This window comes from Rana temporaria, chromosome 2 (genome assembly GCF_905171775.1).
Source record: "Rana temporaria chromosome 2, aRanTem1.1, whole genome shotgun sequence".
Lineage (NCBI taxonomy): Eukaryota > Metazoa > Chordata > Amphibia > Anura > Ranidae > Rana > Rana temporaria.
In genome coordinates, this window is record NC_053490.1 from 183,996,490 (window position 1) to 184,010,437 (window position 13,948).

Sequence of the window (13,948 nt, forward strand, 5' to 3'; positions counted from 1 at the left end):
AACGACCGTTTTTAAAACTTTTTTTCCATTGATACATGTTCTCTGGGGCAAGACCCGGGTTCTCAAAGACGTTTTACGACAATAACTTGCATATTAGGCTTTAAAATGAGCACTTTTAAATTCGAACGTTGAGTCCCATAGACGTCAATGGGGTTCTAAATGTTCGCGCGAACGGTCGGTCCGTTCGAAGGTTCTGGTGCGAACCGAACGGTGGGGTGTTCGGCTCATCCCTAGTGAACACTACACTTGAGTAAAACCACCCACCAACAGATCACAAGATTAACTAGTGGTAGAAACATATTCACTGCTCCCAACAGAAAGGGCAATTATCTGGCATGGGCAAGGCTGTTGTTTTTCAATACAAATTGAAATAATCACATATTAATGGCATTTTCAGAGAGTACTCTGTGTCCCTGCAAATAAAAAAATCCTTCCAAGAAATCTACTGAACTTTTTTATTAACTAAATGTCCGCTCTGATTGCAGCAAGTTGTGATATTACCTGAGACCTAACATTTATCAGCTAACTTAGGAAAATGAGAAAAAGGAAGTAAGTGGTGAAGAAGTAGGCGCGCCCATTTTCAGACTTGCAAGACTTGATGAGACCTAGACTCCCTTTTCCCAATGCCAGTTCTAGAGAATCATGGGCAAATACAGAGAAACAAAGACAAGTTGTACAGATCTACAAAGAAAGGTTACCAAGTCAGGCAAAGGGGACAAGGAAATAAGTGAGAGACATTGGTCACTGGTGCAGATACACGGTCAGTTTTATAGAGTTCGAACTGTTTTAAAAGTAAACATTTATGCATATATTCCATAGCATACACAACAATTTACTTGACCCAGTTTAATTATTCATAGTTTTTCTATAATTCATTTAATTGCCTTGGTTTTAATGTGCTGTGTCCTGTATGTTTAGATTAAACTTCACATATTTGCAACTGCAGTCCTGTGATGTATGGGTTTAATCTATTTTTATTGTTAGGTTAGTCATATTGCCATGTGCATGTGGCAAATTACATACCTTCAAACTACATTAAAGTCATTTAATTTCCTATTTTCAATGCCTTTGTTTTTGTTTTTGTTTTTTCATTGTGCACACTTTCTTATTTCTGCTATGTAATTGTATAATTAATTTTGACATAAAAAAAATGTTATCATAAATAGGGAAGAACGTGAACACATGTAGCAGCATTGTCAGCCAGGTCAGTTCAGCAAAAACCGAATGCTTAAACATAATTTACAAAATGGGCATTTTAAGGTGGTAAATGTCAGGGCAAAATGACAAGCATAATAATTGCTATAATATTATTGTAGCTGTGAGAAAAGAAATGTTTACGCTGGAACTTTTATTTGTCAAACCAGCAGCAGCGATTGTAAGATGTAGTCACTTCTTAGGATGGCCAAAGATGGGAGTATGTGTCAACATGAATGATGGAAGGTGAGACATCCATCTCCCCCTCTGGTATGAACATAAGATGCAGACATACAGTTATTACTCTCGTTCCTTATCTATCACAAATAGATTTTGCAATGAGTTCTCCTAGGGATACCTTACACTGCCCAATCCTTTCCCAATCATCTCTTTAAAATGTAAAATTAGAAACATCACAAATAAAAAAAATTAAAAAAACATTTAGTGGTAAGAGATCTTTTCTTGCGACTTAAAAGACAATTTAACAAATACAGGCATACCCCACTTTTAAGCACACAGTGGGGCTTATTTACTATAGCTGGAAAGTGCAAAATCAGGCTCACATCTGCATAGAAACCAATGAGCTTCTTACCCCAGCTTGTTCATTTAAGCTTTGGTAATAAAACCTGGAAGCTCATTGGTTTCTATGCAGACATGAGCCTGATTTTTCACTTTCCAGTGATAGTAAAGAAACCCCATTGTGTATTTAAAAGTGGGGTATGCCTGTACACAAATCCTTTAAATAACATGTCTTGAAGCTGTCATTATCATTTTTTGTCAATGACAACATTTAGGATCCTTGGCCTTGTGTTTACATTACTGTAGTACCAGGGATCTGTAATTTAGTGGTTGTAGTGCAGTGGGGAAAAAATTGTAAGATGGCAGGTCATTGATGGATCCCCCATTGATCCCCCTCCCTGCATGATACTTTATCCCAATATTGAGGGACAGGAGCCTTTTCCCCACATCTTCCTAAGCCCCTTTCAGAATATAGGTGTGAGAGAGGGCGCTAAAATGGTGAAAGGTCTGCCACTTGGGACACCCTACGGTGATAATCCCAGTGTGGCAAAAACTGTGGTACAATTAAATATAATATACCATAAAAAAACCTATATGCAAAATAAACGCTCAATATGTGACAACAATAATTTACATCTCTATTAGATGCATATGGAAGTGCAAATTATATTAATAACAAGCTAATTGGTGACAAATATGTGAGCAAAAAAGTCAATAATGGCAAAAAAGCTCCACAATACAGTCCAGAAACAACAAGTGCTAGAGATCCAAAATATAAAGGAATGTATAAAAAATAAATCAGTGCCTCTTGATTGGCGCTAATGGAACACAGTCTCTAAAAATCGCTTTCACAAAGTTCTTTCACAAAGCGATTTTTAGAGACTGTGTTCCATTAGCGCCAATCAAGAGGCACTGATTTATTTTTTATACATTCCTTTATATTTTGGATCTCTAGCACTTGTTGTTTCTGGACTGTATTGTGGAGCTTTTTTGCCATTATTGACTTTTTTGCTCACATATTTGTCACCAATTAGCTTGTTATTAATATAATTTGCACTTCCATATGCATCTAATAGAGATGTAAATTATTGTTGTCACAAATTGAGCGTTTATTTTGCATATAGTTTTTTTTATGGTATATTATATTTAATTGTACCACAGTTTTTGCCACACTGGGATTATCACCGTAGGGTGTCCCAAGTGGCAGACCTTTCACCATTTTAGCGCCCTCTCTCACACCTACATTCTATTGCTCAAATTACACATTATTTGTTCTAGAGGAGCTGCTCACAATTAATTAAATAATTGCACGGAGTGATTGCACCAATTCACATCCAGTATTTTGGCGCGGAATTACACCTCATTTTCAACCTTTCAGAATATAGCCCCCCAGATAGTCACCCTCTCCCAGGCCAATGAGTACAGGGTAATTTGTTTTCCCCCCAAATAAGTCGAAAGTATAGAAAACACACAGACACCTTCATTGGCCAAAAAAAATACATTAGGCATCCATCATCAGTCACATTGTCCAGTGATGTAAATCCATATCAGCCACAATGATCTACCATCTGACAATGTTTCGCTCCCACGTTGTTAACTTGCTGTCTGATTATGAATCACTGCCCACCACTATTCCTGGGACAGAATACTCTGCACTGCTTTAATGTTCTAATGTAAATGGCAGCCCTGGAGATTCTCAGTGACATTATTTACCAAGTATGGTCATGACCATATTTAAAATAAGATGTCACCCAGAATCTCTAGCTGTTTGCTTACAATCTAACAGCTAGGGATAGGGACAGGCAAAGTGGCCAAATATGGACAGTTTATTCAACAGTTAGCCCAGTTCAACTTAAACCCAAATCTGATCCTTAGTCGGGAGAAAACTGGCCATCTGCAAAATGATTGGTCTAGCTCACTGCAATTCAAAAGTACTATCTCTGCTGGCTTAATCTGCCTTTAATTGGGATCCTCAAAGGGCTGTCTACCTATTTATCACCACTGCCATATCAAGAGCCCTCCCTTCTAACCATCCCATATATGAATACAAAGAAAACTTCCACAACTCTTACATTTTTTTCTTATAAGGGTCCAAGCACAGTCCACATGAAGCCCTAACTAAAGTATATGTGAACTCTTACCCCATAAAAAAAATCCATTCAATTTAAAATAGAAATGCAAGGAAAAACATTTGTGTGTGTGTCTGTATATACACATTATAAATACCATGAATGCATGACTTCTGTCGTCAGCTACATAAGGTGCTTAAAGAGTTTTTTGCAGGGGATGTATCACCAAGAGGCAGAGAAAACGCAGTACACTTATCTTCCCAGAAAAGAGCTGTGCAGTGGAGTGCATCAGCACAAGTCTTGGCCATTGGAGGACAGGCAGGCTGTGCTCCCATCACAGCTAGAAATGGACCTCTGTAGAAAGGATGTGCTTCTGTGCCTGGCATGATCAGTTTAAAATAGGAAAACAGGGGTTCTGGCAGGATCACAAATAATTTCACAAATATGGTACAACAGACACAGGAATATAAAATGTTGAAAAACATAGGCCCAGATTCACAAAGGAGATACGACGGAGTATCTCAGATACTCCGTCGTATCTCTCAGAGTATCTATGCGACTGATTCATAGAATCAGTTACGCATAGATATCCCTAAGATCCGACAGGTGTAATTGTTTTACACTGTCGGATCTTAGGATGCAGTACCGCGGCCGCCGCTGGGGGGAGTTTGCGTCGTAAACCAGCGTCGGGTATGCAAATTAGGAGTTACGGCGATCCACGGTGGTTTTTCGCGTTCGCTACGTCGCCGCTAGTCTAGTTTCCCGTCGCAAAGTTAGTCGTCGTTTTGGGTGCCTTAACTTTAGTCAGCAAATGTTTTGCTGTCTAAAGTATGGCCGTCGTTCCCGCGTCGAAATTTAAAATTTCACGTCGTTTGCGTAACACGTCCGGGAATACGGAAGTACACTACGAGTGTCGCCGTTCGAAAAAATTACGTCACTTCGCGCAAAGCACGGCGGGAGTTACGAAACGGAAAAATGCGCAGTAGGTCCGGCGCGGGAGTGCGCCTAATTTAAATGTTACCCGCCCATTCGATTTGGACCGCCTTGCGCTGGACGTATTTACGATACACCGCCGCAAGTTTCCAGGTAAGTGCTTTGCGGATCGGGCACTAAAACTGAAAACTTGCGGCGGTGTAACGTAAACGGCTTACGTTACACCAGCGCTATTGTACCTGAATCTGGCCCATACTCTTTAACTCCTTCATCCTTAGTTTTAGTTTTATTTTATTGTTGTTTTTTTGTTTTCTTTTGTTTTTTGCTGCTAATAAATTTTTCTATATTTTATTTGTTTTCAAGCTTTTCTTCTATTTGTTATTTAATTTTTAAATGACACATTTAAAAAAAACACAAAAAATGTACAACATTACGGACTTTTGTTATTTTAAAACTCTGCTCAGTGTAAAATACTGGTCAAACTATAATTTTATTTTATTTTAGTTTTCATTTAGTTACATCCTTTGACTGCAGATTGCTAAGAAAACAAAATAGAGAAGTCTTATTTGTACCAAAATACAATTTTCAAAATTTCTGTGGCCCATGAGGGGTATTCAAGTGCTAAAGCTGAACAGGTTTAAGTAAAAGCTGAAAAGGAGTTCTAGAGTCTGACTGTTGAAATATTTATGTGGGCTCTGTGGTCACTACTCCCCACTGATTTTACGCTTGGATAATTTGACTACATTTGGCCAGGGTTTAAAGAGGGCCTGAACTCTGTAAGTTCTGCAGGCAGAGGACCAGAACTCTGCAAACAGAGCACACAGCACTAGTCCTCAGTATTTCATGTGGCCCTCTGCAGCTGATATTTTCTCCATTACTAACTTATTATGCCTTGTTCTGTATTGTGTTGCTGGATAGAGGCAGCTATTTTGGTGGAGTAGCAAGGCTATGTTTCTCATGTCAGAGCTACCTTTTAATGACCTGTGAGGTAAATATTCAAAAACAGCAGTTCACAAAGCAATGATCCACAGAATGAATTTAGCAGGAGCAGAGAAATGTATGAAATGTACATTCCTCTCCCGCAAGCAGCACAGTAGTAACATCTCCAAATCTGAAACTAACAGTCCCAGACAGCAGTGCCTTAGATGATCTCACACTGCAGATTTGAAACTATTTGCTTAGGCACCCTCACATACCAAGAAGTGTAATGCTATTTTTCAGAAAAAAAGCTACATTTTCAGTGTACTGTTTAGGCACAATAGACATTCCCAAATGTTTCCTATAACGCACCAAATTTTCAGGTCCGTTTAAGATGAAACAGACATGACACTGTGGCTGGACAATTAACCACTTAAGCCCCGGACCATATTGCTGGTCAAAGACCAGGCCACTTTTTGCGATTCTGCACTGCGTTGCTTTAACTGACAATTGCGCGGTCGTGCAACGTGGCTCCCAAACAAAATTGACATCCTTTTTTCCCCACAAATAGAGATTTCTTTTGGTGGTATTTGATCACCTCTGCGGTTTTTAGTTTTTGCGCTATAAACAAAAATATAGCGACAATTTTGAAAAAAAGCTGACGTAGATCTACGTGATCTCGCCCAGCAGAGCCGACCTGCCGCTGTATGACTGCGGCAGCTGGTCGGCAAGCAGTTAACAGGCTGCAAACAATGCATTTGTTTGCTGCATAAAACCTTTGTAGGACTAATGAAATTATGCTTCCAAAGGGCAATTTAATGCTCAGAGCATTTATTTTCTCCTTGTTTTTTTGTTGAACCTTGCTGAAAGCACTTTCAAGGATTTTGGGATTCCTGACAATAAACAATATACGTTGCTGATAGCAGTAGTCCCAAAACCAGACAAATATCAAACAGAATGCACTAACTTTAGACCCATCTCCCTCCTCAATGTGGACCTAAAACTACTAGCTAAAATCCTTGCAAACAAGATGAAACCCCTCCTATCCAAAATCATAGGCCCAGAGCAAGTTGGCTTCATGCCAGGTAGGGAAGCCAGGGACAACATAACTAAAATGCTGAACTTAATCCACTACGCAAGGAACTAAAAGATCAAAGGTATTTTGCTGTCCACAGATGCTGAAAAGGCCTTTGATAGAGTCTTGTGGGACTATATGTTCACCACATGCTCATACATTGGCCTGGATAACAACATGCTAAACTGGATAGGGGCCCTTTACCAAAATCCTCAAGCCAAAATCAAAATAAATAATATCCTATCAGACCCGATCAACATGCACCAGGGATGCCCTCTGTCACCACTTCTCTTTATTCTAACACTGGAACCACTCATTAGAACTATTAACTTAGCTATTGATAGCCATGGTTTTCAAGTAAATAACAGAGAATACAAAATAGCAGCCTTTGCGGACGATCTCCTATTTTTCCTTACCCAACCCCCACGTCTCCATCCCTAACCTCAATAAAAAAATTAAAACATTTGGATAAATTTTAACCACTTGCCGTCGCCGCACCGTCATAATACGTCCACAAGGTGGCTCTCCTAGGCGAGATCACGTATTATGACGTCCTACCTTTTAGCCGCCACTAGGGGCGCACGCGAGCCGCCGGAGGCGCGCGCGCGCGCCCCCCGCTCGCCCCCGACTCCCGTGCGTGTGCCCGGCGGGCGCGATCGCCGCCGGGCACACGCGATCGCTCGGTACAGAGCGGGGAACGGGAGCTGTGTGTGTAAACACACAGCTCTCGTTCCTGTCAGCAGGGGAAATGCTTTTCTTCGGTTCATACAATGTATGAACCGAGGATCAGTGTTTCCCCTAGTGAGGCCCCCCCCCCCCCCCACAGTAAGAACACACCCAGGCATACTTAACCCCTTCCCCGCCCCCTAGTGTTAACCCCTTCACTGCCAGTGGCATTTTTATAGTAATCTAATGCATTTTTATAGCACTGATCGCTATAAAAATGCCAATGGTCCCAAAAATGTGTCAAAAATGTCCGAAGTGTCCGCCATAATGTCGCAATACCGAAAAAAAAATCGCTGATCGCCGCCATTACTAGTAAAAAAAATATTAATAAAAATGCCATAAAAATACCCCCTATTTTGTAAACGCTATAACTTTTGCGCAAACCAATCAATAAACGCTTATTGCGATTTTTTTTTACGAAAAATATGTAGAAGAATACGTATCGGCCTAAACTGAGGAAAAAAAAATGTTTTTTTATATATTTTTGGGGGATATTTATTACAGCAAAAAGTAAAAAATATTCATTTTTTTCAAAATTGTCGTTCTATTTTTGTTTATAGCGCAAAAAATAAAAAACGCAGAGGTGGTCAAATACCACCAAAAGAAAGCTCTATTTGTGGGAAAAAAAGGACGCCAATTTTGTTTGGGAGCCACGTCGCACGACCGCGCAATTGTCTGTTAAAGCGACGCAGTCCCGAATCGCAAAAAGTACTCTGGTCTTTGGGCAGCAATATGGTCCGGGGGGTAAGTGGTTAAACTACAAATCAACCAAAACAAATCTGAAGCACTTAACCTTACCCTATCCTCCGACCAATTAAACCTGACAAAAATAAATTACACCTAAGTGGGAACAAAACACTCTCAAATATTTGGGGATTAACCTTACACCGAACATTGAATCCATCTACAAAGCCAATTTCAAACCTTTACTAAATTCAATAAAAATTGTTCAATGCCTTACCCATACAAATTCCCAACTAATATTTTTACCAAACTTGTAGGCCTTCAAAGACAGTTCTTATGGGCAGATATAAAATCTAGAATAAACTTTACCCTGTTCACCCTCCCAAAAAATAAAGGGGGCATAGGTCTTCCAGATTTAAAAAAATACTATCACGCAACTCATCTCACCAGACTCATTGACTGGCACTGCCACGGTAATAATAAAGACTGGGTACAACTAGAACTTTCCCACAACAAACAGATACTCTATTACCCCTGGACACTCCACTCTAAATCACCCCGAAACACAAAACATCCATTGATTACTACCACCATAGATATATTACACAAGATCGTCTCGCCACAAAAACTAGCTTCAATACCAGGACTCCTAACACCGTTTGCCAACAACCCTGATTTTATACCTGGTCTAAATCAAAGAAGGCTTCCGAAACCTAAATATAGTTCCTATCTCCTAGCAGCTCACTGTCTCCTCTGATATAAGATTAGAACATTCGACTCACTCCAAGATGAATACGGAGACTCATTTCCTGGCTTTTGGTTTTACATGTAAATGAAAGATTTCCTGCTGAACAGTAAATACAAGGCTTCATATTGCTTACCTATGACACCCTTGGAATCTATCTGCTACAAAAGATCCCCAGTACTAAAAACAACCACCCTTGCATATTCATGGTTGAACCAGTCAAACCACAAAGACAACAACAAACAGAGAAAACTGGGAACTAGATCTTGGAATCAGAATTAGCAATTCTGAATGGAAAAGGGCATGTATTTTAGCCCACAAGCTCTCACTAAGCACAAAATCTTACAAAACTTTGTATAAAATATTGACTCAGCGATATGTGACACCACAGAAGGCCAGTAAGTGGTTCCCAATGATCTCTGATACATGTTGGAGATGTGGTACAGATATAGGCACATTTCTACACATCTGGTGGAACTGTTCCCAATCCTTGACTATTGGCGAAAAGTCATAAATTGGATTAAACACATCACTGAAACTAAACTAAATCTTAATGCTGCAGCCTGCTTAATTAATATTAACTCTTATACACTTAGTAAGTACAAGAAAACCCTCACCAGGCACCTCTTAAACGCAGCCTAGACCCTCATTCCCCTGCACTGGAAATCCACCCACATTCTGAGAGTCAAGGATTGGATAGACAGAGTCAATGATACCTACAAAATGGAAGAAATCCTATCAATGAAAAAAGAAAATAATACCAACTTCAATAACATGTGGCAACCCTGGTGGCTATTCACACAATCAGACTTAAGCCCTGTATACACGATCGGTTTGTCTGATGAAAACGGATTGTTTTCCATCAGTGAAAAAAAAAAGAACATGTTTTAAAATGTTCCTATGGATAAAAAAACGCTGTGTGGAAGTCCATCGGTCAAAAATCCATGCATGCTCAGAATCAAGTTGACGCATGCTCGGAAGCATTGAACTTCATTTTTCTCAGCACGTCGTAGTGTTTTCCGACACCGCGTTTGGACACGGTCGGATTTTTGACCGATGGTGTGTAGGCAAGACTGATGATATCCGACGAAAAAATCCATCGGATTAGATTCCATCAGATATCCGATCGTGTGTACAGGGCTTAATTCATAACATCAAAGGTGCACTTTCAACTTTCCCTGGTATTATCAATTCCATGTAATAATACTGTAGTCCTAAATACTATAAACACTTACTATATGACAATTCAAGTACCATCAATGTAAAGAGAGTATGTCCCTCGTGCTACTGTGAGTAAATCAAATGTCAAAATAAAACAGAAAAAGTGAAAATAACACAAAAAGTAGCAAAACCTAAAGTATTCACAATGCACACACAATCATACGTCAAATGCCCGACATCTAATATGATTTAAGTAAATTTTCTCTTAAAAATTTACTTTGCAATGCTAGGTTTATTTTATTTCCCATTCCTTAATTACCATTTTCCAACAAGCCAAATTAGCTCTAACTAATGCTTTATTATTATACTACATATTGTAAATCGAGCATTATTAAAACTGGTGCAAAACGAACCGGGGGGGGGGTATTCGACCCATCCCTACTGATCTTTCGTTTTCTGCAGTTGGCGACAATACCCAGAGCTTTCTGGTATGGAGCAGCACATAACCTGAGCCACTAACACCAATAATTTCAGTACCGGTTGTGGATGAGCAAGGAGTGGTGAGGCGGTGCTGGTCAGATGAGTACAGGGAATAGGGGGATAGCCCTTTGCAGAGACACTATTACTTTGCGCTACATGGGCAAGGCAACTGTGTCTCTTTAATACACATGTCAGTGGAATGTGGAGAAACATCATATTGATATTCATTTTCAAAATATTCAAACAGGCAACCAATGTGGGCATCTTAATTGGTATGTGAGCATTTTTGTGTTTTTACGCTGCATAGCTCCCATACAAATCTGGCACATACTTCAGTTAGTTAGATATACGTAGTTGTAAACACGAAATATAAGCAGACATACACGACATACACATGAGTAAACGCTAGTTTAAGTGTTTGTAAACCCTTTCATATACCTAGTGAAGTGACTGGCCTCAGGTGATACACAGAGATGAAACAAATCCTCCTACATAAATTACACCTGTTATCTGCAGTCTTCTCTTCTCTACCTCAATTTATAGTGCTGAATTTATAAAGCTTGTCAGAGAGTTTAAAAAAAGGAGATGGAGAGCTGAAGTTACACTCAGCAGAGCTTAGTATACACTATAGAGGGATATGATATGTTCTTATTTCATGTCTGAGGTTTACAGCCATTTTAACGTTATTAAAACCATTTGAAGAAGAATATTATGAATTTATATCATGCCATATTGGAGAGCAAGGGAGAGGCTGAAGTGAATGTAATTCAAGTATTAAATAGGACGGTGTGAAGCTATATAGGCCATGGGAGATCTCACGTTCTTCTCATGTTCTTAGAAATTGTAGTATTTTTAGCACATACTAGAGCCAAATGGACTTTATGATATACTACTAATAGTATATGGTACATTTCTATTATCTTTTGGGAATGCACTTAATTTATGTACAGTGGAACCTCGGATTGCTAGTAACGCAATTAACGAGCATTTTGCAATACGAGCACTGTATTTTTTTAAATCCTAACTCGGTTTGTGAGTGTTGTCTCGCAAAACAAGTGGGATTCAAGCCAAAGTGGTGTGCCGTACCGCGTTTGGCCTGAGGTGGGGGTGTGGGAGCCGAGCGGAAGGTGGGGGCAAGGGAGACTCGGAAATACGCCATTCCCGAGCCTTTCCGATGTTTGCCGAGGTCAGCCGAGCTGTCCTCGGGCCTTTTCGTGTGTTCCCGAGGCTCTCCGACACCCCCCACCTCTGGCCGCATGCGGTATTGCATGGCATTGAAGTCAATGCGGAACAAATTATTATCGTTTCCATTGACTTGAATGGGGAAACTCGCTTTGATATGCAAATACTTTGGATTACGAGCATTCTCCTGGAACAGATTATGCTCCTAATTTAAGGTTCCACTGTATCCTGTTTTCTTTAAGAATAGCTATTTGTGAGCCATTGGCTCCTGCTGCTGTCAATCACAGGCAGTGAGGAGAAATCGGGGGAATTGCCAATGGACACATAGAGCTGGCTCAGGAGCGAGCAAGCACAAGTGCTTCCATAGCAAACAAATTGCTATAGTGGAACTTAGCAGGGATGAGGAGCCAGGAGCATCAGTGGGGGACCCAAGAAGAGAAGGATCAGGGCTGCTCTGTGCAAAACTATTACACAGAGCAGGTAAGTACTGTATATCATGTTTTTTATTTTTTTTAAATTCACTTCAATAATAAGAATTGAGATTCTAAAGATAAAATACAGTTGACATAAATATATTATAGCTTCATTTTAGATGCATTTTGCCTAACATTTCATGCAGATATTCTTATTGTATTCTTATTGGAATTTTAGATTATGTATTACCCACAGCTGTGCCACGGTACATGTGTCTACAAAACACTCTGTAAACAGAAGCTTGGTTGTGGATTTCAGAAATGTTTATGCTCATTTTATTTAACTTTATGTATCAAAATGTGAATGTAAGAATTTGTATTAGCCCTCTGTAGAATTCGTAATGAGCATGCTCTGTATTTACTTGTTTTTTGTCCAATAGAAAAACACACAGTTATAAAATATTTTATGAGGATTTTTGATGGTAGAATAATATTTTCCTATTTCTCCTTACAGGAACTTTTACTATATAACAATGCTGAGAGACCCAGTGTCCAGATACTTAAGTGAATGGAAACATGTCCAGAGAGGTGCAACCTGGAAGGCATCCCTCCATGTTTGTGATGGAAGAAGCCCCACCCCAGATGAGCTGCCAACGTGTTATCTTGGAGATGACTGGTCTGGAGTCACACTGCAAGAATTCATGGACTGTAGCTACAACCTAGCTAACAATCGCCAAGTCCGCATGCTGGCAGACCTTAGTCTAGTTGGCTGTTACAATTTAACTTTTATGAATGAAAGTGAAAGGAATGACATTCTTCTACAGAGTGCCAAAAACAACCTTAAAAATATGGCTTTTTACGGCTTGACTGAATTTCAAAGAAAAACACAATACCTGTTTGAGAGAACATTCAATCTCAAGTTTATTTCACCATTTACGCAGTTCAATACTACCAGGGCATCAAATGTGGACATTGATAAATGGTCTCGTGAAAGAATAAAGGAACTTAATTATTTGGATATGCAACTGTATGAATATGCTAAGGACCTTTTTCTACAACGTTTCCAGTACACCAGACAATTAGAGCATCAGAGGAAAAGAGAGAAGAGAAAGGAGGAAAGACGACTTCTTAGAGAACATAAATCCCACATTCTGCACAAGGAAGAAAGGCCAACAGAAACTGCCACAACTGAGGATTACAATAGTCAAGTGGCAAGATGGTGATTTTGTCAGGTTTTTCATTTTAAAAAAAAACACTATAGGGTAATGAACATTCATTTGTTATCAAACATTTTTTTAAATCTTTTCGATTTGAACTTTTCAAGCCTAAGTGATTACGTCAACGTGGTTATTTCAAAGTGAATAAAAAGTCAATAAGACAGGAGATAGTAAAAGACTTTTTGAGTATTTCCTGGATGCATTGCACTTACAGTATTGTCATTTAGATTTTTTGGAATATTACCATAATATACAAACATTATTCTTCAAACTTCTTGAAACGACTTTAATTTTGTGACATGATCTTTGCTGACATCATACATTAAAACTTCAGATGTAAACTGTCAGCATCACACACACAGGTAGAATTGTGAAGATGTCAAATGGACTATCGTGATTTCTTTAAACTGCTTGTTTCCTTTTCTTTGCAGTAGATTGAAATACCTTGTTTTCAATGTGTACAGTGTGTGATAAAATGAAAAGAAAATGTTGTGTTTCACAAAGTTTCTTTCCCTTTTTTTTATTACAAAATACTTCCTTCCCCTCCAGTATTAAAAAAAGGACAACTCCCCCTCTCCACACTTGTCATTGTCTCCATCTCTCTCCTCTCTCCGTCCTCTTCTGGGTTGAAT

General features: G+C 39.3%; 1 protein-coding gene across 1 annotated transcript in view; it reads left to right on the top strand.

The window, feature by feature from the left end:
- The window catches only part of HS6ST3 (heparan sulfate 6-O-sulfotransferase 3), a 625,403-nt gene extending 612,061 nt beyond the window's left edge, over positions 1-13,342 (top strand). Inside the window, exon 2 of the mRNA XM_040336107.1 lies at positions 12,614-13,342. Coding sequence (XP_040192041.1) covers positions 12,614-13,322 — 709 coding nt within the window. The 3' untranslated portion in view covers positions 13,323-13,342. The remainder of the gene's footprint in view (positions 1-12,613) is intronic.
- The last annotated feature ends 606 nt before the right edge of the window (positions 13,343-13,948 follow it).